At 43.4% G+C, this 26,493-nt stretch overlaps 1 protein-coding gene and 2 long non-coding RNA genes across 11 annotated transcripts; 2 read left to right on the top strand and 1 right to left on the bottom strand.

Annotated features, from left to right (window-relative positions):
- The first annotated feature begins 2,018 nt into the window (after positions 1-2,018).
- On the top strand, positions 2,019-8,128 carry LOC127341244 (uncharacterized). Of its 9 annotated transcripts, none has more exons than XR_011754910.1 (12): positions 2,019-2,674; positions 2,899-2,934; positions 3,424-4,313; positions 4,522-4,759; positions 4,892-5,022; positions 5,815-6,063; positions 6,185-6,275; positions 6,446-6,593; positions 6,781-6,969; positions 7,077-7,113; positions 7,225-7,281; positions 7,783-8,128. It is a non-coding gene; the product is annotated as an uncharacterized lncRNA (long non-coding RNA). The 9 variants fall into 9 exon arrangements; XR_011754904.1 differs by having other exon boundaries at positions 4,482-4,759; positions 4,892-5,000; XR_011754909.1 differs by having other exon boundaries at positions 4,482-4,759; positions 6,476-6,593.
- Positions 8,129-8,221: 93 nt separating this feature from the next.
- LOC127341245 (uncharacterized) lies at positions 8,222-9,337 on the top strand. The gene is made up of 2 exons (XR_007875374.1): positions 8,222-8,382; positions 8,777-9,337. It is a non-coding gene; the product is annotated as an uncharacterized lncRNA (long non-coding RNA).
- A 10,391-nt stretch (positions 9,338-19,728) lies between these two features.
- On the bottom strand, positions 19,729-22,022 carry LOC127341246 (uncharacterized). Its single transcript, XM_071827953.1, has 4 exons — positions 21,824-22,022; positions 21,058-21,097; positions 20,653-20,934; positions 19,729-20,545 (listed from the first exon to the last, which is right to left on the bottom strand). Exons 3-4 carry the CDS (start codon positions 20,902-20,904, stop codon positions 20,387-20,389), a joined length of 411 nt encoding a protein of 136 aa, XP_071684054.1. The 5' UTR covers positions 20,905-20,934; positions 21,058-21,097; positions 21,824-22,022; the 3' UTR covers positions 19,729-20,386.
- Between the last annotated feature and the right edge of the window lie 4,471 nt (positions 22,023-26,493).

Here is a 26,493-nt window from a genome sequence, read left to right as displayed (position 1 = left end):
ATAATGGCCGGGTGTATCGCCGCCAGCAACGCGAGCCCATGGAGTACGTCTGCGCCGTCCTATGTTCCGGGAGTGATCTCTCCTTCGATATCCGCCTTCTACAACGACGGCCCCTCCGCCACTCCTGGGTGCGTGACGCCTAACTTGTCGCCCCACTACCAGGATGCGCTGCCGCATGGCGGCTTCAACCCCAACAACCTCTACTCCCCGGCGTACGAGCAGCGCGAGCCAGGACCCGGTCCGGACGGCGACCCTTTCACTGGCCGCAGGGGGCCGCTCGAATTCGACGGCGCCGGTGCTGAGGAAGAGGACGGGGTGAGGACGAGGAGGACGAGGAAGAGGAGGGGGTGGAGGACGACGACGAGGACGAAGAGGGCGGCAAGGGCGGCGAGGAACAGGACGAGGAGAGTGCCGATGACGATGAGCTCGTGGAGGTAGACGCGGATGGCGTGAGGACGAAGAAGAAAAAGAAGAAGAAGGCGTCAAGCACACGAGGCCCCGAGTGGACGCCTCTGGAGGATCAATGTCTGTGCGAGTCGTTGGCGACGGTGAGCCATGACTCCATCATCGGCGCCAACCAAAAGTACGGGAAGTATTGGGCGAGGATCAATGCCGAGTTCGATGAGCGCAAGCTCATCAAGAGCGACTACAACAAAGTGACAATGAAGAGGAGCCAAAAGGCATCGGTGAACTCCTGCATTACTACATTTTTTTAGCTTCATTACTAAGAAATTTGGGCTGCATTGCAGCATGACAAATTCGTTTCTCCGGCAAGTCTCCGACGAGGTTAGGGGAGGTGCTGCATATGTTTAACGGCGGTGCTGCAAACGTTTTGTGGATCTGCATCTTTACTACATTTTTTATGCTTCAATGTCTCCGACGAGTCTCCGGCGAGGTCCGCGGAGGTGCTGCCAATGTTCAACAGCAGTGCTACAAATACTCTGTGGCTCTGCTTCTTTTACTACATTTTTTGTGCTTCAATGTCTCTTGCGAGGTATCCGGCGAGATCGGGGGATTTGGGAGGCGGACAATGGCACAGATGGGGGAGGCGGGCGATGGCTGTGATGACGCCCTCCAGGCGACGACCTCCGAGATGCGAGGCGGGAGTCGAGAGAGGAGACTTGGGAGAGGAAGTCGGAGGACGCGGCGGCAGTGCCATTGTCCCTACCGAATCCGCCTTCTACATCCCTCGATCTTGATCCGTCAAGATCCCGCTTAGATTGAAACATCTCCGTTGGTTTCCTCTTTTCCCAAATTCGTCCTCCCCAATCCATCAGATTGGTTTTCCTCTTTTATGCCGCATTTTCTTTTCTAATCCAATCTTATTGAAGCGGCTTGTTTGATTCCAGGAAAGTTAAGGTATTTAAACTGGCCGAACTTGTTACAATGGAGCGAGGTGGGACTATTAGCAGTGCCAGGCATACAACCAACGGAGATTCTTCCCACCATGGCACCATCCATCGGACCGAGAAATCCTGGCCTCTGTCTAGCCCGGGCCAACCAGTGTATGGGCCGCAGGCTCCATCCTATGTTGCGCTTGGCGTGTGGAGGAAGGTGCGAAGTAAAGGAAATCGCTCGGGAGGAAAGAAATAGAAAGAACGAATCGGTATCATGGCAGTTTGATGTATTATGTGTTTTGGTGGGAGGGTAAAATCGTCCAAAGAAAAGTTGGACGAAAATTTTAGCAGAAACCTTAGCACCTTTATTATTAGGAAAAACACTACGTATCCCCCGGACGATCCCGTCGCTCGCTTCCTCTTGATGCAGCTATCGACACGTGTCCCAGTGGGTGGCAAACAAGGATGCAGCGATCGACACGGAACCGAGCTGACTCGCTGAGATGGGACCCACCCACGTTCTCATCTCCATCTTCTCTACTACTTAAAAAGACTAAAGTGGTTCCTTATTCTGCCATCACAATACGTTTTGGTCGTCCTTGGTCGTTCGCTCCGTTTGGTCGTCCTCGTCGCGTCCCACTGGTTTTCTTCCATTCGTTTTTTTATCTGCCTGCGAAACCAACCCGGGGAAAACCTAGCGATCTCTCCCTCCTCTCTTCTCGACCCACACCGGTAGCGGCCTCCCTGCCGCTCTCCCTCTCTGCCCTCCCTCCTGCGCCTGCGCTGATGAAGGCTGCCGCCGCGTCCTCCGACTTCCTCTCCCAAGTCTCCTCTCTCGACTCCCGCCTCGCATCTCGGAGGTCGTCGCCTGGAGGGCGTCATCACAGCCATCGCCCGCCTCCCCCATCTGTGCCATTGTCCGCCTCCCAAACTTCCGGTGGGTGTGCGGCCGGGGCGGCGGGAGGGAGCTGCTCCCCTGTGCGCTCGCCAAGGCCGCCACCGCCCGCGACTACTTTGCCACGCTCCGCATCACCACCACCAATTGGTTGGGGACGGACGAAAGGGGGGCAGAGCCGCCGCGGATTCGCCTCGTGGCGGGGACGGGACTGCTCACTTGGGGGCTCGCCAAGGCCGTCGACGGCGGGCATCACATGTAGACTAGATCCGTCAGTCTGAGTTCATTCTATTGTGTTTTATATGTTCTGCATTCAAATAGTGTCCATGTCTAATTTTTCATGTCTACGCTCATGACTGAATTCATAGGCGGATGATTCAGTGTCCGTGAACCTTTTGCAAGGCAGACTGGTAGGGCTATGTCATCCGTACATTCAGTTACCGTAAGTGTTTGATCTTTACTTTCAGTTCATGTAATCATTCTCATTATCATGCTGAGGAACAAAGTGTAAGATGTTTTCCCAGAACTTCATAGCCATGCCGATATGCTGATATGGTAGAAACTTATACAGATTTGTCTTCCTTCTACTCCAATTAGTTTAATGAACTTGACAATACTTTTTTTAATCCTTAGTCCCTGATCATAACTTGTTTAAATTTTGAATAGGTGGATCACTCTTGCAGTCTCAAGATATCTATGAAGGTTTAAATCTCTTAATCTATTCTCAGTTGCATCTTTATGTACCTACTATTAATTTACCTCAAGATATCTATGAAGATTATATACAAATCCCAGCCTTCCTGTGTGGTCTAGAGGGTGTTGTAAGACCTCTTGATAGAATTAATTTACCAATTTTATGTTTTATTTATACCTAACTTAGGTTGTATTCCGCGATCTTGGATATTTTGTAGCGTAATCCAACCTGAGGTATCATACATAAAATGAGGCACACTCTATTTAAATCATCAAAGCATCATGTACAGAGAATAAATAAATAAATAAATAGAGCCTGTTAGTTTCAAATGAGGCTGCGCTATTATCTTTTGATGATTTTAGTTGAGTTTGCTAACTTATGCATCGCTTTCTTGGAGAAGGATAACAAATAAAAGGACATTCTAAATTAACTAGAGTATTTGTATATTGATCCAAATCTTATCTAGGACAACCACTATCTATCTCGCATCCCTGTAGATCTCGTGACTGGCGATTTGAGTACGAGGGCGAACCAGAGACCAAGAGAGGAGTTGCACATGGGCTACCATGGACATGAGCAGGATTAGCGACCAGGGACGTGGATTTTTTTAATCCAATCATAGGTATAACCCTAATTTTACTACAATATAAGCATACAATAGTTATTACAGTATTAAAGCTACCAATGTGTTGATGAAACCATAAGCTATGACGGAATTGATTAATGCCATGGTTCAGTGCTCTTTTCACCCTTTGTATTTGAGGTATTTGCTGCCGCTTATGATCTGTTAAGGAAAGTTGGGTGTTTCCATCTAGACACCGAACACTTGAGCTCTTGCATCCTAGATTAATTTAGCCTGTTATGGTCAAGAAAAAATACGCATCGATTGGTGTATCTTTAATACATCAGTATAGGTGTATACCCTGTAGATTGGTTTGATCACCATACAAAATCCAAGTTCCTTGTTGAAAAAGGAAATACATAACCCCATGGAATTTGGAAATTGTAGCTTTAAATAAATGCGCGATGAAATGTCAGTATGTAATATTTTAATAGTTATACAGTTGTGTGTTAATTATGTAAAGAAAAGCATCGGGGGAATTTCTTAATGGAAACTTCTCTCTGTTAAACGGTAATCTGTAGCTGCTTGGAGCAATGCTGTAATATATCTCATTTGACTTCCTTGCTCTTGCTACTACTGACTTTCGTATATTGACTTTCGTATATTGTTCAAACTGACATTTATATCTGGTATGTTTCTCATACACGTGGCTGCAACGAGGACATGGTTCCAATTTACAGGTGGAGTAACCTTGAGTTCCCGCTGCCTTTCGGAAGAGTCATGAGCCTCTTTCAAAAAGGTTATATCCATGAACTGGATGAGAAGGTATACACATGTTTTGTTCTTTTCATTTTTTCTTCTAAAGTCAGCTTCCTATGGATATTATTAGAGTCCACATTGTGTCTTAAGTTCATTTATACAGACATAATATGCCATTGCTTCAGTTAGTACTGAAGGTAGATACATGTAATACAACATTTGTCATTATTTTAGACAGGTGCATCACTAAAATTTAATGCTCTGAACTTGAAAGGTCGCATTTGGACACTGATTGCAGGTGGTGGTGCGAGTGTCATATCTGCTGACACAGTAAACTTAACTTTCTTCCAAGTCTTTTAGATAAGTTCTAAAAGTTAATTAAGATGATAACAGATCAATCTTATTTCCTTGTTCGAGATTCGGGATATGCCGCAGAGCTAGGATATTATGAAGGGTACAGTGGAACTCCCAAAGAGGAGGAGGTTTTGCAATATGCTAGATTGGTTTTGGATGTAACAAACTTGGAATCCTACGGCTCACTATTTCTGCATATTTGTTTTCTCTGTTCTGAATATCATTTTGATACTGTGTACATTCAAATCCTTACCCATCTTTATCCCTTCGTCTAAAAAAACTGGTGCCAGGAATCCAAATCAAAGGCTGCAGTGGTGAACATTTATGTTTGGAGAGGTGGTCCAAACTGGGGTTGCCATAATGTGTGATCTAGGTTCAGAGCTTGGTCTTCCAATTGAGGTATGGTCTCAAGTTCTCTTTGGTGAAGACAAATCAACCATTTGTATCTTTAGTGATTAACGAATGATCTTAGCTTCTCTAACACCAACCTCATACCTTGTGTACTACAAGAGATTGTTTGGCTATTGCCATCCCTATAACAGATGCGGTGCAGGATTACATGTTATCAAGTAATACATTTGGTTTTCTGAACATATAAGAGTGTCTCAATTACTTACTTTCTTTACCACACATTCAGGTAAAGCTTAGAATGTCAAAAATTTCAAAGCCTCCGGTCAACTTACGTATGCTAAATGTGACATTAACTTTAAAAGTTGGATAACTCTATCATCATCAACAAAATTATACATGACACAAACTAACTTGGGTTTTCCGATATTTTAGTAGATCTCTCCATTGAATTGTAGTGCCCTTTAATTTCACATTTATGTTATCCAAGATGAATAATGAATACAAACTTCAATACCGCAGCAATCATTTATTCATGACATACATTCCTTAGAAACAAGTTGAAGATAAGTGAGCTTCTCTGGAACTGGAGAATGTTTGAGAATGCAATTTTCTTTTACAATTTATGTTATCATCATGATATTTATATATGGCGACATGATTATCAACCTTCTAATCAGGATATATAACATTAATGTTTTGCAAACCTGCGATTTAGTGCCCATCATGGTCATAGGTTCCTCTGTAGTTTCTTCCAAGCATAATACTTGTGATAAGACATCAAAGGTTCATATAATACTATCCAAGTATAGGTTGGAGTGGTCCATTGCAGATTAACTTACTTCCCCACTATTCCTAATTTCAGCGGCGTGCAGACATGCAGCCTACGCCAACGCTCGTCTCTTACCGGTGAGCCGAGCCACGGACAGATAGGGGGCAGGCGGCGGTGGTGGTCGGAGGAGAAGTGAGACGGACGGCGCTGGATCGGGGAGGCTGTGGAGGAGCTCAGCAGCAATGACGAGCAGGTGGAAGGAGAGCAGCAGTAGTGGAGGTGCGTGAAGAAGACTAGAAGAATGGGGAACCACCTCCGGATTCAGCGCAAGTTGTCACTCTGGTGAGTTTAGTCACGGGGAGGGCTCGTAGACTATGGCATGCACGCGGCGGCAGACCGGTAGCGGAGGGGCACCACCTCCCCCCGCTCTATCTCCCTCCCCTTCTGACTTATCCTATTGCAGAATCTGCTCCCTCTCATGGTTGGGAAGACTCCAGAAGGATTCATCCGTGTTGTGATGGGTTGAGGAAGGCGGAGAGGACCTGCGATTACAGGTGATTTTCTTCAGCGTGTCGTACCACAAGCAGCATGCAGCAGCCACTATTTTTTATATACAATGTGCTCTTCATCCTCATGTTAGCTTTTCACTTAGGTACATAAGCTGCATGATGAAATGCTGCACCTACAATCTCCGAGTAATTGGCAATTTTTACATTTTGCTTAGTTTGTTGGGTTCAAACTTCAAACATAGCAGTGCCAATGTCGGCGCCTTGGCAAGTGAGTCTCGACGTGAGTGCTGGTGTCAAGGTGACTTCAACGAGCACATCAGCAGTAGCTGCTGTATGTGCGGCAATGGAGGCCTCGAGACTCTGGTCAGCACCACACCCATTCATGTCTATCTTCCCCTCTAAACTTTGGACACCTTATTCTACATATGAGTTGCCCTTTAGTTCTTTTAAGCGTGCTCGATGTTTATTTGCAGCCATGTTTGAAGTATTCATGATCCATCCATGAGATTGGCATATAGTGTACTTATTGTATCATGAATTTGTGTTCTAGGTACAAATGTGTTGGTTCAAGAGCCATTGGAAATGTCCACTTCATAGGAGTTGGCTTGGATCGTTAAATTTAAATTTAAAAATATTATGTCCACTTCATAGGAGTTGGCAAAATTCATGATCCATCCATGAGATTTGATTTCCTTGGCAAATTATGAAGGTTTCTACAGTGATAACAACTTGCTGTTTGGTAATGCATTTTAATTTTAGTGTATATCATAGTTAAGCTGGATAATGTTTCAATAAGTCAAAGCATATACTTGGAGTATTATTACTGCCTCTTCACTTTAATTGCAGCGTTCCTGTCGGAAGTTCATCCATGGCTCCTAGACAGGTTAGTGTTCTTTATGCCAAGATTAAGATATTTAATAGACACCTATTTTTTATAATATACTTGAAATGATAATGAGGTACACTCCCCTACTTCTATCCATGTACTATGTAGATGTAGGCCTTGGTTGGAGCAACTTTGCATGCACAAAAAGCGTGGAACTCGCTCTTGGTGAGGTGAGGACTGCTTACCTGGCATTATTGAAAGTACTACTGTATAGAATTGTAGCGTGTGTCTCGGTCAAGCTTGAAGGCATCAAATGTGTGCATGGTAATTCTTTGCAGATTTAACTTGTGATGACACTACTGCTCCAAACGTCTTCAATTGCTAACCCCATTAAAATTGTTCAGCGAATCAATACCATCAACAAAAATAATCGTGGAATTATTTCATGGTGAATATACTATCTAAGATCTCTAATCTTCTTTTATTGCCAATCATATATTCTTTTACTCATGAATAACACTCATATTTTCCATGTTTCTGCCAAACTGAACAACATTTTAAAAATAGCATTATTAAAACGTAGTTAAGCCAGGCTCTGTGTGATTCCAAAAGAGCCAATGGTATTGGATTTGTTATTACATAATTTTTTTATGATAGGTATATGTGATGATTATTGGGAACGGACAATACCTTGGTATAATACTAACTCTCATTCTCTTTTCACAGGGCACTGTAATGATATGAAGGAGAGCCTTTTTATTTCCAGCCTGATCGACTACATAAATTCTGGTCCTACTCTGCCTCTCAAATCTTTGTTGAAAAGGGGACCATGTTGTGTTTTCTTGCTTATGGCCTCTTCTCGACATATAATCCTTGGTCTATATCACTAATGTTTAGTACATCTATAACTTGGGTAGTTCCCGTACTTCTTAATTTCATAATATCATGAACAGGGTGTCTTCGGTACATTTTGATAACCGATAACTGACAAGTTCTCAAGGTCAATGCTTTTGATAGTGTTTATTTTATTCCTACATATCCTGGCCTCTGTTTCTTGTGTGGCCTGGATTTATTTTCTCATTATATCCTTTCAATTACACAATAGTAAATCTTCCAATCTCAAAACTTCAAATATAGCTCTTGAATGCAATAATAGGGATTTGAAACGTTTCCATTCTTGAATATTAATCTTAAGCTTGTCTTAATTTAAATTTAAACTTTCATATGGTATTTCAGGTCTATGGGTCCAAGCCATAGATATTGTAGTGTTTGTTGGAACTGGCTGCAAAAATGTGTCCCCCAATATTGTAGGGGGCCTGCGATATGGTGAGTTATTTGTTATCCAGGGTATGAACAGTTCAGTAGATATCACAATTCCAGCTCTTATAGCATAGCAGAAAGTGATGAGCAGAAGTTCATTCACCTGTGCACATCCTCTTTTACAATTTTTAGCATGTTGATTCTTTGATTTGAACATCTTAGCTTTCTATCTGCAAGTATAACATTTATAACTAAGTTTTCTAAACAAAAAAATACTAGGTACCAAGGCTGAATTAAATCTCCACATTTTATGCTCAACCTATAGAATAACTGAAACACTTTTGATGTTCCATTGTTAAAGGAAACACCCATAGGAGAGCAATGGTCAGCCTCGTTGCGGGTTAACAGTTAAGCTATTTGTCTTCTCGCGCTGAACCTGTGTCTGCCTTTTATCATGCAGCTTGAGGGGGAACTTAATCTGACACTTTAGATCTGTTCAGTTATATGTGATCGAGATACTAATCAAGAACACAAATATATACATCAACTGCTGACAACGCGCTGAAATTAGAGAAAAGAGGATATCGTGGATGGCTTGCAAAACGGCTGAACCATGATATGATTGGTGTTCATAAGTACATCGATCAACATCAACAAGAAGTTAGGGTATACATGGGATATTTTGAAGTTGCATTCGTATTATTTCAGTTTTATAAACATGGATATTTTGAAATTTCATTTGTATTATTTCAGTTTTATAATAGTTGGTTAAGTTTTTGGATGTATACATTAGTGTGATGTTTCTTGCATGTAGCCGGTGGAGCTACCGTCATAGTGGTGACATGGAGGGTGAGTGGTTGGTAAAGTGTTGAATATTGTATTTTTGGTTATCAAGGAGTGACATGTTTGATTCGAGCTGCTCGAGAAGGGCCTCATCATGTGACTGGGGTGTTAATTGTAATTTCGGATAATATTACACACATATTTTTGTTATGGTTATGTCAATGTACACTTTTTTTCACCGGCAATTGTGTGTTTCTTGATTCCTTGGTTTGATAAAAGGAAAGATATGCTAGGGTTATTCAAAATTGTTGCATGAGACTTAGTAGCATCATAAAAAATATAAAAAATAATAATATGACTAACTTATGATTAAAGGGACATTCGTTCTTGGTGCCTTTATAGACGGTCACAATTTGAAGAGGATAAATTATGGGATGAGCTCTACAATTTAACTCATAGACACAATTTAAATTATATGGTTGCAATGTATTTGGCATGTTAGACGTGCATCTTCACTCAGCCTCAACCTAAATGTGCATGTGTTATGGTCATCCTCTTTTGGAGCGGTCAAGGAATAGCTATCTAAAAAAATTAGCATCCGCACCATTGGCCAGTTGATGGAGTTTACACCTGCCATTACCGAATGTTTGCAAAGCCCCTTTTATATGTTTGATACAGAAGGCTACGATTAAGGGTTGTCTCCGAATATTTATGAATATCATAGTGTTGTTTGGACTAATCAGGAAATAAGTATTCTTTTAGTTATACCTAACGGCCCAGAACACATGTGTGGGACTTAGCGCGAAAGAGTAACAAAAAGATCTAGAACTTGAAACCAAACAGATGCATAACAATAATGTTTCTTATTGCGTCCGGTATTATCACATGGTAGTACATTATGATATCCCTGATTTATTTTAAAGTTTTATATTGAGTTATGAATTATATATGTGCACTGAAAAATGAAATTTGAAGACCCGTTGCAACGCACGGGCATTTGTACTAGTCCACAAAGAAAATCTCCAACCTCCCCCAAATCAGCTCGATGCAACCACCGTGTACCATCGGCTGCGCAGCTCCAAGCCCGTTCCCGTTGCCGCGTCTCCCTACCTCTTCGCTGCTCGCGTAGCTCCGGCCGCCGGCCTTGGAAGCCTCCGCCACTGAGCCACCGCGCCATCCTCCACGCGCCAGATCGTCCCAGCTCCCCAGCCAAAGCCGTGCGCCGGCCGCAGCGCCACCTCGTGGCCAAGAAGGCCGCAGTTAGGACGACGGCGAGATGCGCCTCCTCGAGGTCTGCATCGACGCCGACAAGCCCATCGCGGAGCCACGCTGCCCCTACCCCTCGGAGTCCGCACGGCCGTCCGCTGCTACAAGCGGCCGCCAGGCCTTTGTTGCCCCCGGTCGCCGACCCTGCTACAAACCGTGCTCGCCTTTGCTACTAGCCGCCCGCCTCGGCTGCCCGCTGCTACAATCTGCCGCCAGCGCTGCTACCAAAGGCCGCCGGCGATGCTACCAAAGGTAGCCGGCGTTGCTACAGTCCGTCCACCGTCGGTGCTACTTCAATTCATCGTCGGCGGCGCTGCTTCAATCCGTCGCCGGCGGCGCTACGCCCAGCGCCCGGCGTTGCTACAATCCGCCCCAAGATGCCTCTCTGGCCGTTGCTGCGAGCGGCACTCGGCGTTGCTACTAGCAGCGCCATGCTTTGCAGCCAGCGGCAATGGCAGTTGCTGCGAGCGGTGGCCGGCTTGCTACTAGCAGCGGTGACTTGCAGTCAGCGGGCGCCCGGCGTTGCTACTATGGGCGCCATGAGTTGCTGCGAGCTACCAACGAGACAGGGATGCTGCAAAGGTTCCGGCTGTCTTCTCCGGCGACAATGCCACAGTGGGGAAACGCTCCCATGGCGAACGGCGATTGCTGCAATGGGAGGCGGCGAATGCTACTATAGTGGACAGCGTCTGCTCTGACCATTCGTGACATCTGCTACGACGGGGCGTGGATGGCGACCTCGCCGACGCTGAACGGCTACCTCGACGGAGTTGGTCGCGGGTCAGGGCCAAGCGGACCGCGCCTATGGCGATGGGTCCAGGAGCGCCGATTCGCTTGAGCGAGTACGCGGAGAAGTCTACGTCGCCGGAGATGCCAGTGGAGAGGGCGACAGTGCTGCCGGCGTGGCGGGCGGCAGCTCTACCGGCGTAGGGGACGGACCACGACGTTGGCACTGCAGATATCCCTCGTGCGATGTGTTTCTTACGCTTCTTTTTCTACTGCGCTGGAGCGTTGACTCCGAATGAATGGACTTGATCAACCGCATCCAACGGCTGGCGACCCGGGGGATCCGGGGATTTGATCCCCCGGGGGACGCTCAGCACTGCCCTTATTATTAGGTATAGATAAACACAGCTGAAAAAAATATTATATCTAAATATTGGATCAACCCGAAAAACCCATTGGGCCAGCGAGGCCGCTGACCTTTTTAAAAAGGGGCGAACCGTGGCCTCGTATATTAGCCTTGAGGCCACAGGGTCAGGTCCGGGCCGGCCCATTCCTATCCTGAGTTAGCAAAGTAGCTTACTAGCCAAGATTTCCTCCGAAAACCAAAACTGATCCCGGTTGCATATTCATCCGGTATGTACAAAATATATTTAAAAATGTAAAGAATTTAGGCAAAAGAATAGTAGAGGGACATGTTCTATATGTGCATGTAAGTTTTCACATAAACCCGACAATTTTTGTACCCTGTGTAAAAAGACAAATAATGCGATGAGAAATAGACTATTTTAGCACATGAATTTTTTCATTTTTGCACAACATATCGGTTTTTGCTCAAATAATTTTGTGAGCGTGTAACATGTCAAGGTATATACGGGACATTTTTATTTTTATTTTGTGACAATTGTAAAAATGTTTAATATGCATTTCAAATAAAGGGTGCAAATGCACCTGGGTGTAGGAACACCCTGTCCAGATTTCCTAAACAATAGAGCATGCAGTTCTTTTGAAAAGTCAAGCTAGGTAAAATTTGATCTAGGTTGTATAGAGACTATTGACAATTATAATACTATGCATATATAATTTCAAAATAGAATTTTGCAAGTATTTAATGATATTGTGTTGGTATTGTAGATGTCAAAATCTTTGCTATAACAGTTTTGCTAATTTTTAGTCAACTACAAATTAGCTTAATTCCTAGTCAACTCCTAGGCCGTTGGATTACGTCATGAGTTGTGTTAGCCATGAGGTGCAGAATGTGTTGCAAATGAGATATTTTCATTCGCACGTGACGTTTCAATTATGATTTTACTATTTGCAAGTGGGTTGCAACTTAGGAAAATGCAGAAGCCATTGAGTTACTTTGTGATTCGTGTTAATCCTGAATTGCAACATGACTTACAAGTAAGATTCGATGATGATGCCTTACCGAAATTAAGTTACTTCTTAGTCGAACAAGAATGAGTCACACACACTTAATTACTTTTGATACATCTTAGATTTTGACAAAAAAAAAGAGTATACGCATTAGTTCAACAACGAAGGGTGGATGATACAAGCATGTGCGTGTGCTAGTTGAGATGCTTAGTGTGGATATGAGAAGAGGAATAACAAGAAAACAACATGCCGTTTCTTGGGCCGCGCCTTTGGCGAAATATTTCGTGTGTGTGGGTGTGCGTGTTCGACTATTTTTACCATTTTTATTTGATTGATTGTCTAGCTAAAAGTAGGCACTTCCAATGTTTCTTCCCGAAGCTCCCACCTTCTACTTTACGCTAAAAAAGCAAACCAATATTTTTCTTTAGTAACTAAAAACGCGTTCCCGGAGTTCCCAAACAAACTAAAAACCCGTTCTAGGCATTTTACAGTAAATTCCACGATAAGTGTGCAATTTATAAGGATGAAAACAAGCCATCAAATGTTATTTGATCTGCACCTTATTCTTCGTATGCACAATTTTTCGGACATTATTTGAACAAAATTTATACTAGAGATAAAACTGCAAAAATAAATGTTCGTATGCGTAGATTCGTATATTCATGTGTATCCATCCTAGTAAACGTGATGAGAAATTTTTGAAGTAATACTCCCTATGATTAGCATAATGGTCATGATAGCTAGCGCCGGCGACGGCTAAAATCAGCTTGTGCGTGGAGGATGGATGACGTGGCGAAAAGTTTGTTAGAGAGGCACATGCAACTGCGGTTGATCCGATGATATCAATTGAGGATTAGGCGTGGGAGTGGACGTGCAGCAGGAGATTTGCGTGCGTGATCAGGGCGAATCGGCCACAGCAGGGCCCACCTGATTCTGTTAGGATCTGTGCCTTGGACAGCTGGGTCCCACCCCTTTCCTTCACCCCTCCGGTTGAAAAACCTTTGTACACGAGTCATCAGTCGCATCGCACGGAAATGAACAACATATTTTCTTACCATCTTCTACTCCTGGTGAAAAACCTTTGTGTAGTAAGTATATCAGTACATGGGACGTGTCTCTAATTTGCTGCTAATGCCCTAGCGTGCGTGATGCACCAAGTCCATTCTCGTTGAGATTGGTGCATGCAGATCGAGCCGAGTGTAGGAAGAAATTGGTTGATTCTGGCTGTCACGGCTGCACGTCTAGTCTCCTAATGAGTCTTAATTAATTATTATTATATCACCTTGCAGGAGAGAGAATGAGAGTGGTTAACTAGGCGTGGGCAAATTAGGAACATGCGGGCCAACCAGATTCTCGGGCGAGCCTCTCCTTTTACCTCGCAGTCTCACCTGGGTTAAAACAGCAAATGGAAATAATGTAAATTATACGAATAACTTCAATGAATAAGATGTTTTTGGTTTTCATGTTTTCCTTTAACTAAGAATAACTTCAAATATATAAAGATTCTGGTATAAAATTAGCATCATTAGCACGTGTTTTTCAATACGAATTCAACGATATTAGTTAATTATGTTGCACTATAATTAATATTTTGTTGCTCAATTTTTTTTTGATCAAAGTTCATCTTCAAGTACGCATGTGCCTTATTAATGAAAATAAAGGTAGTAAATATGTTCCTAAGGTTGAAATACATCCATATAACCAATATAACTAGTTTCATCTTTCTCTAAAAAAGCAACTGCACTCATCTTAGTCTAGTAGTACGTGTTATCATCTTGAAAAGCTTCAAGCTTCATTAGACTGTAGAGTCGTGGCATCTAGACGAATGGCCAACGGCGTTACGGGAAACAATGGAGGCCGGGAGCAGGGGCAGACCTAGACCAGAATCAAGTCGGTGCCACTTAGTAAGCCACGCATATTTTTCACCTAGAGTAGAGGTATCACACACACACACACTAAATAGATGAAATTTATTGAAGAATTGAATTTCTACCCGGTGTCCTATGACGCCTGGTAGTATAACCTGGGTAATCCCATGGCGTGGAAGAAGAGACGAAACGAATGGAGGAAGTGATCATGTGAATGTGAAACCCAATTTTAATCGATTCTTCTTCGTTCAAACATCACAGACCTAATCTGACGCATCTTACACATCATGTCGAAGTGTTCGTACACAAGTTCCAACTTTCTCACAAAGCATATAATTAAGGGACACCAGGCATAGAAAGATCTAGTTCGGCGTAATCGAGCAGTTGCGCACCGGGACGCTCTCACGGGGTTGCTGGTGAAGGAGTTATGTCCTAGATGAAATAATAATAAGATTTATTTATTATTTATAATTACATGTTTATTATTAAGTTTATCTTTTATGCTATAACTACGATGTTCTTTTAATATGATATTCGAATAAAAACTCAGTAGCAAGTGTAGAGAGATAAACAAAAAGGAAATAGTTCCAAGCTATGGCTCTATGAGAACTAACTTATTTGTTTTGAGATGATCACACTTTTCTGGTCACGAGTGATTATGCTAACAACAATGAAGATACAGGAAGCTTAATGATTCAAGACAGGGTTTTGGTTCTCCTGACAAATGAGAAATATGAACTGGGCCCTCACGGTCTGATGACAACTTGAGCAAGACACTCGGCCTTCCTCTCCGCTATCTTCTGCCACCATTAATCATCCGGTTCGTATTCTCCTCTATCATATGTAGGCGTATATCCGCCACTACTAGGAAAAGACCTATAGTCGCACGGGTTACCGCCGGTGTACCAATATTGACGCGCGCCGATGGCAAAATACCGTCGGCACGCCATAATAGGGCCGCGCCGGCGAAGAACTGATACTGCCGAGGCACCAAAAATTTAGTGCGCCGCCGATAAAGTTCGAAGAGGTTCGGGCCAGATCAAAAAATTCGATCCCCCATGCCTCGGGCGCGCCTCTATGGTGGTGTGCTGGTGGTAGACAATTTACCACCAGCGCACCACCATAGAGGCGCGAGGGGGGGGGGTTAAGGGGGCACATATTTTCTCTCCACCCCCCCCCTCCCCGGGAACCGCCTTTTCAGTTTTGAAAAAAAAAAGATAGAAATTTCAAAAAAACAAAAATCCTTCAAGATGACCATGTGTTATGCCATCTAGTATTGATGAAAATTTAGAAACATGAATTTCGATATATTATGCAAAATGGCGTCATTTTTCGGTAAAACGGGAATTCTGGTTGCATACGACCTCCGATGAAAAACTTTTTTGTATCAAAAGTTATCTACGATCGTTTAGAAAAAAAAATAGATTTGCCAAATTCAAAACAGAAACAAGACTTTTTTCATGTTTTAGATTTTGTTGAAAATAAATAAAAATTTACCCCCGGTGCACCACCTTACTTGGTGCGTCGGCGGTAACCTTAGGTATATAAGTTGAAACCGGGGGATCCTCCTCTTTCCCTTCCTCATTTCCCCCACTTGTGGCTCTCCTCTTCTTCCTCTCTTCTTCTTCCTCGTCTTACGTACTCTTCCTCGTTCTACTCTTCTTCTCCTCCTCATATCCTCTTCCTCTTACCACTTAGACGCCATGATGCTGCACCTCGAGCTCCCCTGACCAAGAGCCACCACAACCGCCTCCTCCTCCCCCCTCATCCTCGAGCTCCTCCTCGCCCTTGAGCTCCGACGACCACGCTGCCTCGAGCTCCTCCTCGGCCTTGAGCTCCGACGACCACGTTGCCGACACGCTGCCTCGAGCTCCTCCTCACCCTCAAGATCTAGATCTGTGCAAAAGCAAACTAGGACTCGATTGCTTTCCGATTTTGAATGTAGGGGGCTGCTTGTAAAAGTGCCCCCGCAAGGCTTTTTGTTTTGTTTTTTGGAATAACTTACTACCGGCGCACTAGGCATGTGCGCCGGGGATAACTCACGTTACTGCCGGCGCACTGATACGTCCAATTTGCATCACTATTTTATATCATAATTTGCTGTTATTCATTGATATATTTCATATTGGGACACAATACTTATGTTATTTCATCTATTTTGCATGTTTCATCATTATTGGAGGATCAAGCACGGGAGCCAGGATTCTGCTGGAAAAAGCACCGTCAGAACGCAATATTTCGGAAGATCAACTGTGGGAGGAAATTATACCAAAAATCCTATTTTTCAAGATGACGAAGGAAGCCAGAAGGAGGGGCCAGGAGGACCCAGGGTGGGCCCACACCCTAGGGCGGCGCGGCCCATGCCCTGGCCGCGCCGCCATGTGGTTTGGGGGGCCCACGACCCCTTTCGCCTCCTTTTCTTCGCGAAATCCTTCGTCCCGAAAACCTAAGCCACAGAGGGTACCTCGCGAAGAGTTACAGCCGCCTCTGCGGGGCGGAGAACACCAGAGAGAAAAGAGCTCTCCGGCGGGCAGGAATCCGCCGGGGAAATTCCCTCCGGGAGGGGGAAATCGACGCCATCGTCACCGTCATCGAGCTGGACATCATCGCCATCACCATCATCATCATCTCCACCATCATCACCGCCGTCATCACCGCTGGACACCATCATCGCCGTAGCAATTTGGGTTTGATCTTGATTGTTTGATAGGGGAAACTCTCCCGGTATCGATCTCTACTTGTTGTTGATGCTATTGAGTGAAACCATTGAACCAAGTTTATGTTCAGATTGTTATTCATCATCATATCACCTCTGATCATGTTCCATATGATGTCTTGTGAGTAGTTCGTTTAGTTCTTGAGGACATGGGTGAAGTCTAAATGTTAGTAGTGAACTATGGTTGAGTAATATTCAATGGTGTGATATTTAAGTTGTGGTGTTATTCTTCTAGTGGTGTCATGTGAACGTCGACTACATGACACTTCACCATTTATGGGCCTAGGGGAATGCATCTTGTATTCGTTTGCCAATTGCGGGGTTGCCGGAGTGACAGAAACCTAAACCCCCGCTGGTATATCGATGCAGGAGGGATCGCAGGATCTCAGAGTTTAAGGCTGTGGTTAGATTTATTCTTAATTACTTTCTTGTAGTTGCGGATGCTTGCAAGGGGTATAATCACAAGTATGTATTAGTCCTAGGAAGGGCGGTACATTAGCATAGGTTCACCCACACAACACTTATCATAACAATGAAGATTATTTAGCCGTATGTAGCGAAAGCACTAGACTAAAATCCCGTGTGTCCTCGAGAACGTTTGGTCATTATAAGTAAACAAACCGGCTTGTCCTTTGTGCTAAAAAGGATTGGGCCACTCGCTGCAATTGTTACTCTCGCACTTTACTTACTCGTACTTTATTCAACTGTTACATCAAAACCCCACGAATACTTGTGCATGAGCATTTACAGTGAATCCTTCATCGAAACTGCTTGTCAACACCTTCTGCTCCTCGTTGGGATCGACATTCTTACTTATCGAAGATACTACGATACACCCCCTATACTTGTGGGTCATCAAGACTATTTTCTGGCGCCGTTGCCGGGGAGTGAAGCGCTATTGGTAAGTGGAATTGGTAAGGAAAACCTTTACTGTTGTGCTGATTTTATTTCTGCCTGCTGCTATAAGTCATTATGGAGAGATCTTCTCTTCAATTTTTATTTGGGAAATCTACTACTACTGCAACGGTAGTGGATGAGGCGCCAGGTGAGGAAGAGATACCATATAAAATAACTATGAAAATTATTGAACGTGTTATGGATAACCGCTATGAAGGGGATGGAACTGTCCATCCTGGTGATCATTTACTGTTTTTGCATGAATTATGCGGGTTATTCAAATGTGCAGGTATTGCTATGGATGAAGTGAGGAAGAAACTATTCTCTTTATCGCTGTCCGGTAAAGCGGCGCATTGGTATAAATTACTGGATAATGGGGATTCTCTTGAATGGAATGATATTGTGCCCCGGTTTTATTCTAAGTTCTATCCTCCAAGTGAAATTCATAAGGATCGGAATCGCATATATAATTTTTGGCCTCAGGATGGAGAGAGTATTGCCCAAGCTTGGGGGAGATTGAAGTCTTTAATGCTCAAATGCCCCATTCATGAGCTTCCTGGTAATGTTATTATTGATAATTTCTATGCAAGACTTTCTTTTCAAGACAAGACCTTCTTTGGATACTTCTTGTTCTGGATCATTTACACGCAACAAAGAAGAGTTTAAAAGGGACCTTCTTGATCGGATCCAAGAAAATACTGAAGGTTGGGAGAACGACAAGGATAGAGAATCAGGTATAATTTATGATTATAAATGCATTGAAGCTTTTATGGATACTGATAAATTTCGTAATATGAGTGCTACATATGGTCTTGATTCTCAAGTTGCTGTAAATCTTTATGAAGCTTTTGCCTCTCATTATGAATTGCCAAAGAAGAATTTTGATAAGTATCATGAACCGTATAAAGATAAAATTGATTCATCTATTAATAAATGCGTTGTAGTTGAAACTGCTGATCATGTTATTCCTGAAGTTTATATTGAAAAAACTCCTTTCCCTGCTAAAATGAAGGAGTACTCTGTTATAAATAGTGCGGTTCATAAAAGTGAAAAGAAACCTGTAGAACCTGAAGAACAAATAAAAGTTGAACCTGCTGTTGCAATAATTAAAGATCTTGTGACTGAAAATGTGGAGGATGGTCATATTATTTTCTGTGAAGATGCTTCTAATATTGTTTCACATCCTAATAAACCCAAACAAGCTAGTGTTCCTATGCTATCTGTTAGAATTGGTGATCATTGCTATTATGGATTATGTGATATTGGTGCAAGTGTTACGAAAACTCACTAGTACGCCCGAGCTGGAGTGATCCGGATATCCACACTACATCAGACCGTTGGCATCTTTAACTGACGTCATAATAGGGGCTGTATCAGATGGAGTAATTCAGGCACGGAATACGCCCGGCGCGGACGGCCAACTACCTCCAACGTAAGCAACGCTCTGGTGCGAACCAAGAAGAGAATAGTTCGACGCGGTAGGCAGCAGCCAGCAGACCATCATGTTCCACCGCATCCGCTTGGCTATATTACCCAGATCCAGGGCCACACCGAGCAGCTCAACCCCCCATCCAGATCCACAACAAAACAATGGCCCGATCTGGTTGCTCGAGCTCCCATGGCGCTTCCCCCAGCAGGCGCAGGCTTCTCGCCACCATATTACAAAGAAAGAACAATTGATCAGATCATGAGCCTGGAATTGGAACGAATGCATACGGAAGACGGAGTACACAGTCCATTAAGCTTTGAACTCCAGACACACAGCAATGGAAGGGGAGGGGATGGCAAAAACAAATCATGCTAAAAAATAGAATTGCAGGAAAGAACAAACATCGCACAGGCACGATCCACAGCGAGCCCGCACACATGTCCTTGTCCAATAAATAAAAGATAATACATTTCCAATCTCTCATTCTGCTATCAGCAGATTGCGGAACCAAAATTTCCTCACAGCAATCTAGGGCACATCCCTGCAAATGCACGAACAAGCTAAACCGCTGTATTTTTGTTGACACAGCTTGTCTTACTGTTACTGTGCCCTGGCAGACCACAATTCGAGCATTTTGCTTCTTTCCGAGGCTTCGCCACCCCCGGAGGACAGTCTGGGCATGTTGTGCTCTTGTGTCCGGGGAACCTGCATATCGTGTAGAATCTAGTACGCTTCGACGTAGTCTCATACGGCGGCTTGTCATGGCTATTTGTTGGCCTTCCACCACTTCTGTTCTTCGATGGAGCGAGCAGGGTTGCATCCAGACTGATTGCATCAGAGACCCCATTGTCCCAGTGGAGGTACTGCACGACCATTTGTGCAGCCGCACCATCTACCCGAGCTTTCTTCACGTTGAGCCTCGCCTCGAGACCTAAACCATCCCCTTCGACACCTACCTTCTTGAGCTTTGGCACCATAACCTTTATGGACTCCATTGTTGTGGTGTATGCATCAACATTTACATCCCACTTCCATGCAATTGAGGTATAGCTGGGAATGCCGGAAACTGAAGGATGTCATCAGGCCCTGATCTTTCTGGTAGTGCACCAGGTGCATGGGCAACACGTCGCGCGCGTCCACCGTCAATTTGAACCTGAGGTGGACCAGAACCTGCACCAGGGCAAAAAGGTATGCCATTACCACCAAAGTTTCCAGATCGTGCCAGCCGCCAAAAAGTAGAACAATTAAATGGAAAAAAAAACACTTCCATTTTGTACCTTAAGGACATGGCAGCAGAGCATGCCCATGTGCTCATACATGCCGCATTCGCATGTGTAATAGCCACCGCTACCCGAAACCTTGTACTGCACCTTGCACCACTTCTCTCGGCTCTCGCAATCAAAATGTGTTGTAACATACATCTCCCCTGGCACCACCTTGTCGGCGTAGTAAGAACCAATCTTGTACATACTATCCTGGAACTTCTCGAACATTGTTCGCATGTAGATCTTTGCGGCATGATTCTCCATAGGCTCACCAACCTTGCAAACCACCCCACCCTGCGGGGTACAGTAATGGAAAAAAACCAGGTCAGTCCAAAAAAGAGGAGGGGACACATGGCAAGCATTACAAAACATGCAAAACCACAGTCACGATTATTCTCATTGTTTTCGGGGCTTTACCAGGCGTGTCCTCTTCTCCTGGAAGCTCTCTTCTACGTCCCTATCATACAACAATTTGTTAAATTGTTTAACAAACACGTACATTGCCGATCCAGGAGGCACATATGTCCTGAGCATGTGATTCGCACTTTCGCTTCTCTGAGTGCTAGTCATCATCATGTTTGCCATAGAGCGTTTCTGTATGTAATAAGGTTACTCGCTGCATGATTAAAGTCTGTACAGTATCCAAATTTGCTGAAAAATTACTGAACGCTTTTGTTACAAGTATACTGCATTTTCAAGGCTTGTAACAACCAGCGAAACAGTTTCTGTTGATCAAATGCTGCTACAGATGAAGGCTAATATGCAATAGAATCCTACATATCCGTGTGTCAACTTTGAAGAGCAAACAATCAGAGTCATTCCTGCAGCTAACAAACTGAAAACTCCATGTAGGTGAACTTTTTTGTTGCACTAGATCTACACAAGGTTCGCGCCAAACCACGCTTTTATTCAACTTAATTTGAAAGGTGCCAAGTAAAGAGATGGATGCATACTATCACCATTTCGGCTGGAAGTTGACTAACTATTCTACAAATTCGTGAAATGCTATCAACCATAACCAAAAAGTAGATCTAATTTTATAACCAAAAAGTAGATCTAATTTCATAACCAGAATTTAGAATCTGGTTGGTCGCATCATAACCGTAGCTTTGTTTTCATACACCACCTGGATGGGCAACAGTGACCATTACAAGAAAAAGAGCCCCCCTGCTAAGAGAATTACCGAGCGCAAATTTTTTCTCCCTGTCGGTGGTGCCGGTCGAGGCGGAGCGACGACGCGGCCCGCGACGGGACGCGGAGTCGCCGAAGGTTGCAGGGAAGATTGCCGGGGAGATGGAGCTCGGCAGCCTCCGACGCAGGCTTCCGAGGCTGGACTGGAAGGTGGGAGAGAGAGAGGGCGTGTAGGGGATCCCGGATCTGGCCTCAGCAAGGGTGGAGGAGGCCGGAGAAGGCAGATCAGCGCGGCGGCGGCAGGGCACCTACCTGGGCACGGCCGCGGTCGCGAGACATTTTTCCCCTCAGTTTTCAACTAGCACCTGCCCGACTAAGCAAAAGGCATACTTAGGCGCGCGAGCGAGTAAAGTAACACGGATCATCCAATCAAACAACAAAAACAAACTATGCCAGCGTGACACACAGGCGTGCGTAATCGCAAAAAGGAAAACGGGAGACGGCCCAGTACCCCCTCTTCCATCTCGAGACGACGGCGCGCTCGCCCACATTGCCGGCATCGGCCATGGATACCTCCGTCTGCAATTCCTCGCCAGCGCCCGCCGTGCAGTTGAGCCCCACCACCGAATTGCCCGATCCAGTACTGGTACTCTCGCCAGCGGCCGCCGCCGGCGCCACCTCCTCGGGGAATATTTTATGATCCTCCTCGGGCAGTCAAGAACAGCCAACGACTGCTTCCACTTCATCTCTGCCGCTCCTGACTTGCGCCAGCAGGGCTTGCAAAAGGCCCCAAGGCGGATGTGGTCTGACCGTGTGGGGGGTGGGGGGTGGGGGGGGGGATCCTCGGCTCCAGATCTCCGAAGAAGGTGGCGGGCATCGGCGCCGGCCGGCGGAACATGTTTCACCGCCGCCCGGACATCATGTACTATCGTCGGCCCAACTGCCCCCATTAATATCGTCGGCCCCTGTTCCTGCGCCAGCGCCACCGTTCACGTATCATACGGCGTATTTCTTTCAATTCCTGTTCTGGCATTGCATCATTTAATGCTGCTCCATAGCCGCATCGCCACACACTAAGTCTGCAGATATCCAGACCACCCAAGCCCGGGCGCTATTCGTCCGCTCTCCAAGTGTTAGTGCTATTCCTTATGAGCTTTACACGGAGATTATGCACGAAATTGATTCTTGTGAACTTGAAGATATTGATGTGGTTATTCAGCTGGCTAATAGAGAAACTATTTCTCCAATTGGTATTGTTCGAGATGTGGAAGTATTATGCGGTAAGATTAAATATCCTGCTGACTTTTTGGTACTTGGTTCTGCTGCTAGTGATTATTGTCCTATTATTTTTGGTAGACCTTTTCTAAATACTTGTGGAGCTATTATAGATTGCAAGAAAGAGAAAATTTTGACTAAATTTGCTGGTGAATCTTATGAGTTTAACTTCTCTAAATTTACTAAAACTCCTTATAAAGCTGATTTGCCTAGTAATGATTTTAAAATGGAACAGTGTGCATCTATTGTTCTTGTTCCTAACAATCCTTTGCAGCAACATTTGGAGGATAGCGAGAGTGAAGTTTTTAGGAAAGAAAGAGATGAGCTTGAGGAAATTTTTCTTCGCCAACCTATTCTCAAGCATGATTTACCGGTGGAAGATTTGGGTACAACACCGCCACCAAAGGAAGATCCTGTTTTTGATTTAAAGCCTTTACCTGATAATCTTAAATATGCTCATATTGATGATAAGAAAATATATCCTGTTATTATTAGTTCTAAGCTTTCAGGGATTGAGGAAGAAAGGTTATTGGAAATATTGAAGAAGCACCGAGGCGCTATTGGCTACACTCTTGATGATTTGAAAGGGATTTCTCCTTCTATTTGCCAACATGCTATTAATATGGAAGATGATGCAAAGCCTGTTGTTGAACATCAGCGTCGTCTAATTCCGAAGATGAAGGAAGTGGTAAGGAATGAGGTATTACGACTTCTTGAAGCTGGTATTATATATCCTATTGCTGATAGTAGATGGGTTAGTCCTGTGCATTGCGTTCCCAAGAAAGGAGGAATGACTGTTGTGCCTAATGATAATGATGAGCTCATCCCTCAAAGAGTAGTTGTAGGGTATAGAATGTGCATTGATTTTCGAAAAGTTAATAAAGTTACTAAGAAAGATCATTACCCTTTACCATTTATTGATCAAATGCTAGAAAGATTGTCTAAAAATACTCATTTTTGCTTTCTTGATGGTTATTCTGGGTTTTCACAAATTGCTGTTAAAGCTAAAGATCAAGAGAAAACCACTTTCACTTGTCCCTATGGAACTTATGCTTATAGACGTATGCCTTTTGGTTTATGTAATGCTCCTGCTACTTTTCAAAGATGCATGTCTGCTATTTTTCATGGTTTTTGTGAAAGTATTGTAGAGGTATTCATGGATGATTTTTCCGTCTATGGGAATTCTTTTGATAGTTGCTTGCGAAACCTTGATAAAGTTTTGCAGAGATGTGAAGAAACTATCCTTGTTCTTAATTGGGAGAAATGCCACTTTATGGTTAATGAAGGAATTGTATTGGGATATAAAATTTCTGAGAGAGGTATTGAAGTTGATAGAGCTAAAGTTGAAGCAATTGAGAAGATGCCCTATCCGAGGGATGTTAAAGGTATTCGTAGTGTTCTTGGTCATGCTGGGTTTTATAGGAGATTTATTAAAGATTTCTCCAAGATTTCAAAGCCTCTTACTAATCTTCTTCAAAAAGATGTACCATTTGTTTTTGATGATGATTGTAAGGAAGATTTTGAAACTCTTAAGAAAGCCTTAACAACTGCTACTATAGTTGAACCTCCTGATTGGAACTTACCCTTTGAGATTATGTGTGATGCTAGTGATTTTGCTGTAGGTGCTGTTCTTGGACAGCGAGTAGATAAAAAGCTGAATGTTATTCATTATGCTAGTAAAACTCTTGATGCTGCTCAAAGAAATTATGCTACAACTGAAAAAGAATTATTAGCTGTAGTCTTTGCTTGTGATAAATTTAGATCTTATATTGTTGATTCAAAAGTTACTATTCATACTGATCATGCTGCAATTAGATACCTTATGACAAAGAAAGATGCTAAGCCTAGGCTTATTAGATGGGTACTTCTTTTGCAAGAATTTGATTTACATATTGTAGATAGGAAAGGTGCTGATAATCATGTTGCTGATAATTTGTCTAGATTGGAAAATATTGCTTATGATCCTGTTCCTGTTAATGATAGTTTTCCAAATGAACAATTGGCTGTAATAAAGGTGAGCTCGCGAGACAATCCTTGGTATGCTGATTATGCTAACTTTATTGTTTCCAAGTACTTGCCTCCAACCTTTTCAGCTCAGCAAAGGAGGAAATTCTTTTATGATTTGAGGCATTATTTCTGGGATGACCCACACTTATATAAAGGAGTGGATGGTATTATGCGAAGATGTGTTCCCGAATATGAACAACAAGAGATATTGAGTAAATTTCATGGTAGTGCTTATGGAGGACATCACGCTGGAGAAAGAACCGCGCAAAAGGTTCTACAATCAGGTTTTTATTGGCCAACTCTCTTCAAGGATGCGAGAAAGTTTATTTTATCTTGTGATGAATGCCAAAGGGTTGGTAACATCTCCAGACGTAATGAAATGTCTATGAATTATACTCTTGTTATTGAACCGTTTGATTGTTGGGGATTTGACTTCATGGGACCTTTTCCGTCTTCAGAAGGTAACACTCATATACTTGTTGCTGTTGATTATGTTACTAAATGGGTGGAAGCCATACCTACAAAAAGTGCTGATGGTGAGACCTCTTTGAGAATGCTTTTAGATATTATTTTTCCTAGATTTGGAGTACCTAGATATATTATGACTGATGGAGGTTCTCATTTTATTCATGGAGGTTTTAGAAAAACTCTTGCTAAGTATGGTATTAATCATAGAATTGCTTCCGCTTATCATCCTCAAACTAGTGGTCAAGTAGAATTATCAAATAGAGAGATTAAATCTATTTTGGGAAAGACTGTTAATAAAACTAGAAAGAATTGGGCTAGTAAATTGAAGGATGCACTATGGGCTTATAGAACTGCTTATAAAAATCCCATGGGAATGTCACCTTATAAAATGGTTTATGGGAAAGCTTGTCATTTACCTTTAGAACTAGAGCACAAAGCTTATTGGGCTGTTAGAGAATTAAATAAAGATCCTAAACTTGCCGGTGATAAGAGGTTGTTGCAATTAAGTTCTCTAGATGAATGGAGAAGTGAAGCTTATGAAAATGCTAAACTCTTTAAAGAGAAAGTTAAAAAATGGCATGATAGAAGGATTATCAAAAGAGAATTTAATATTGGGGATAAAGTCCTATTGTATCGGTCTCGTCTCAGATTCTTTGCAGGGAAATTACTCTCGAAATGGGAAGGACCGTATGTTGTCGAGGAGGTGTATCGTTCAGGAGCAATCAAAATTAGCTCTCTCCAAGGCAATGCTACGCAAGTGGTGAATGGACAAAGACTCAAGCATTATATCTCAGGTGATTCCTATAATGTTGATGTTGATATTATTCAAGTGGAAACACCGGAAGCCTTCATCAAAGGGAAAATTGACAGTCCGCCAGAACTCGACTTTGAATAGGTAACAGTACTGGTAATGAAAAGTACGCAATTTACTTTCCGAGCAATATTTTCGCTGTTTTTGGAAAATATGAAAAA

This window comes from Lolium perenne, chromosome 3, assembly GCF_019359855.2.
Source record: "Lolium perenne isolate Kyuss_39 chromosome 3, Kyuss_2.0, whole genome shotgun sequence".
Classification (NCBI taxonomy): Eukaryota; Viridiplantae; Streptophyta; class Magnoliopsida; order Poales; family Poaceae; genus Lolium; species Lolium perenne.
This window is presented reverse-complemented; position numbering and strand designations above follow the sequence as displayed.

Excerpts from the sequence above, each read along its gene's own strand:
- LOC127341246 (XM_071827953.1), bottom strand. The coding sequence starts at position 20,904 with ATGGAGAATCATGCCGCAAAGATCTACATGCGAACAATGTTCGAGAAG. Across the intron at positions 20,546-20,652 it reads TCTGCTGCCATGTCCTTAAG|GTTCTGGTCCACCTCAGGTT; the intron begins GTACAAAATGGA and ends GCCCTGGTGCAG.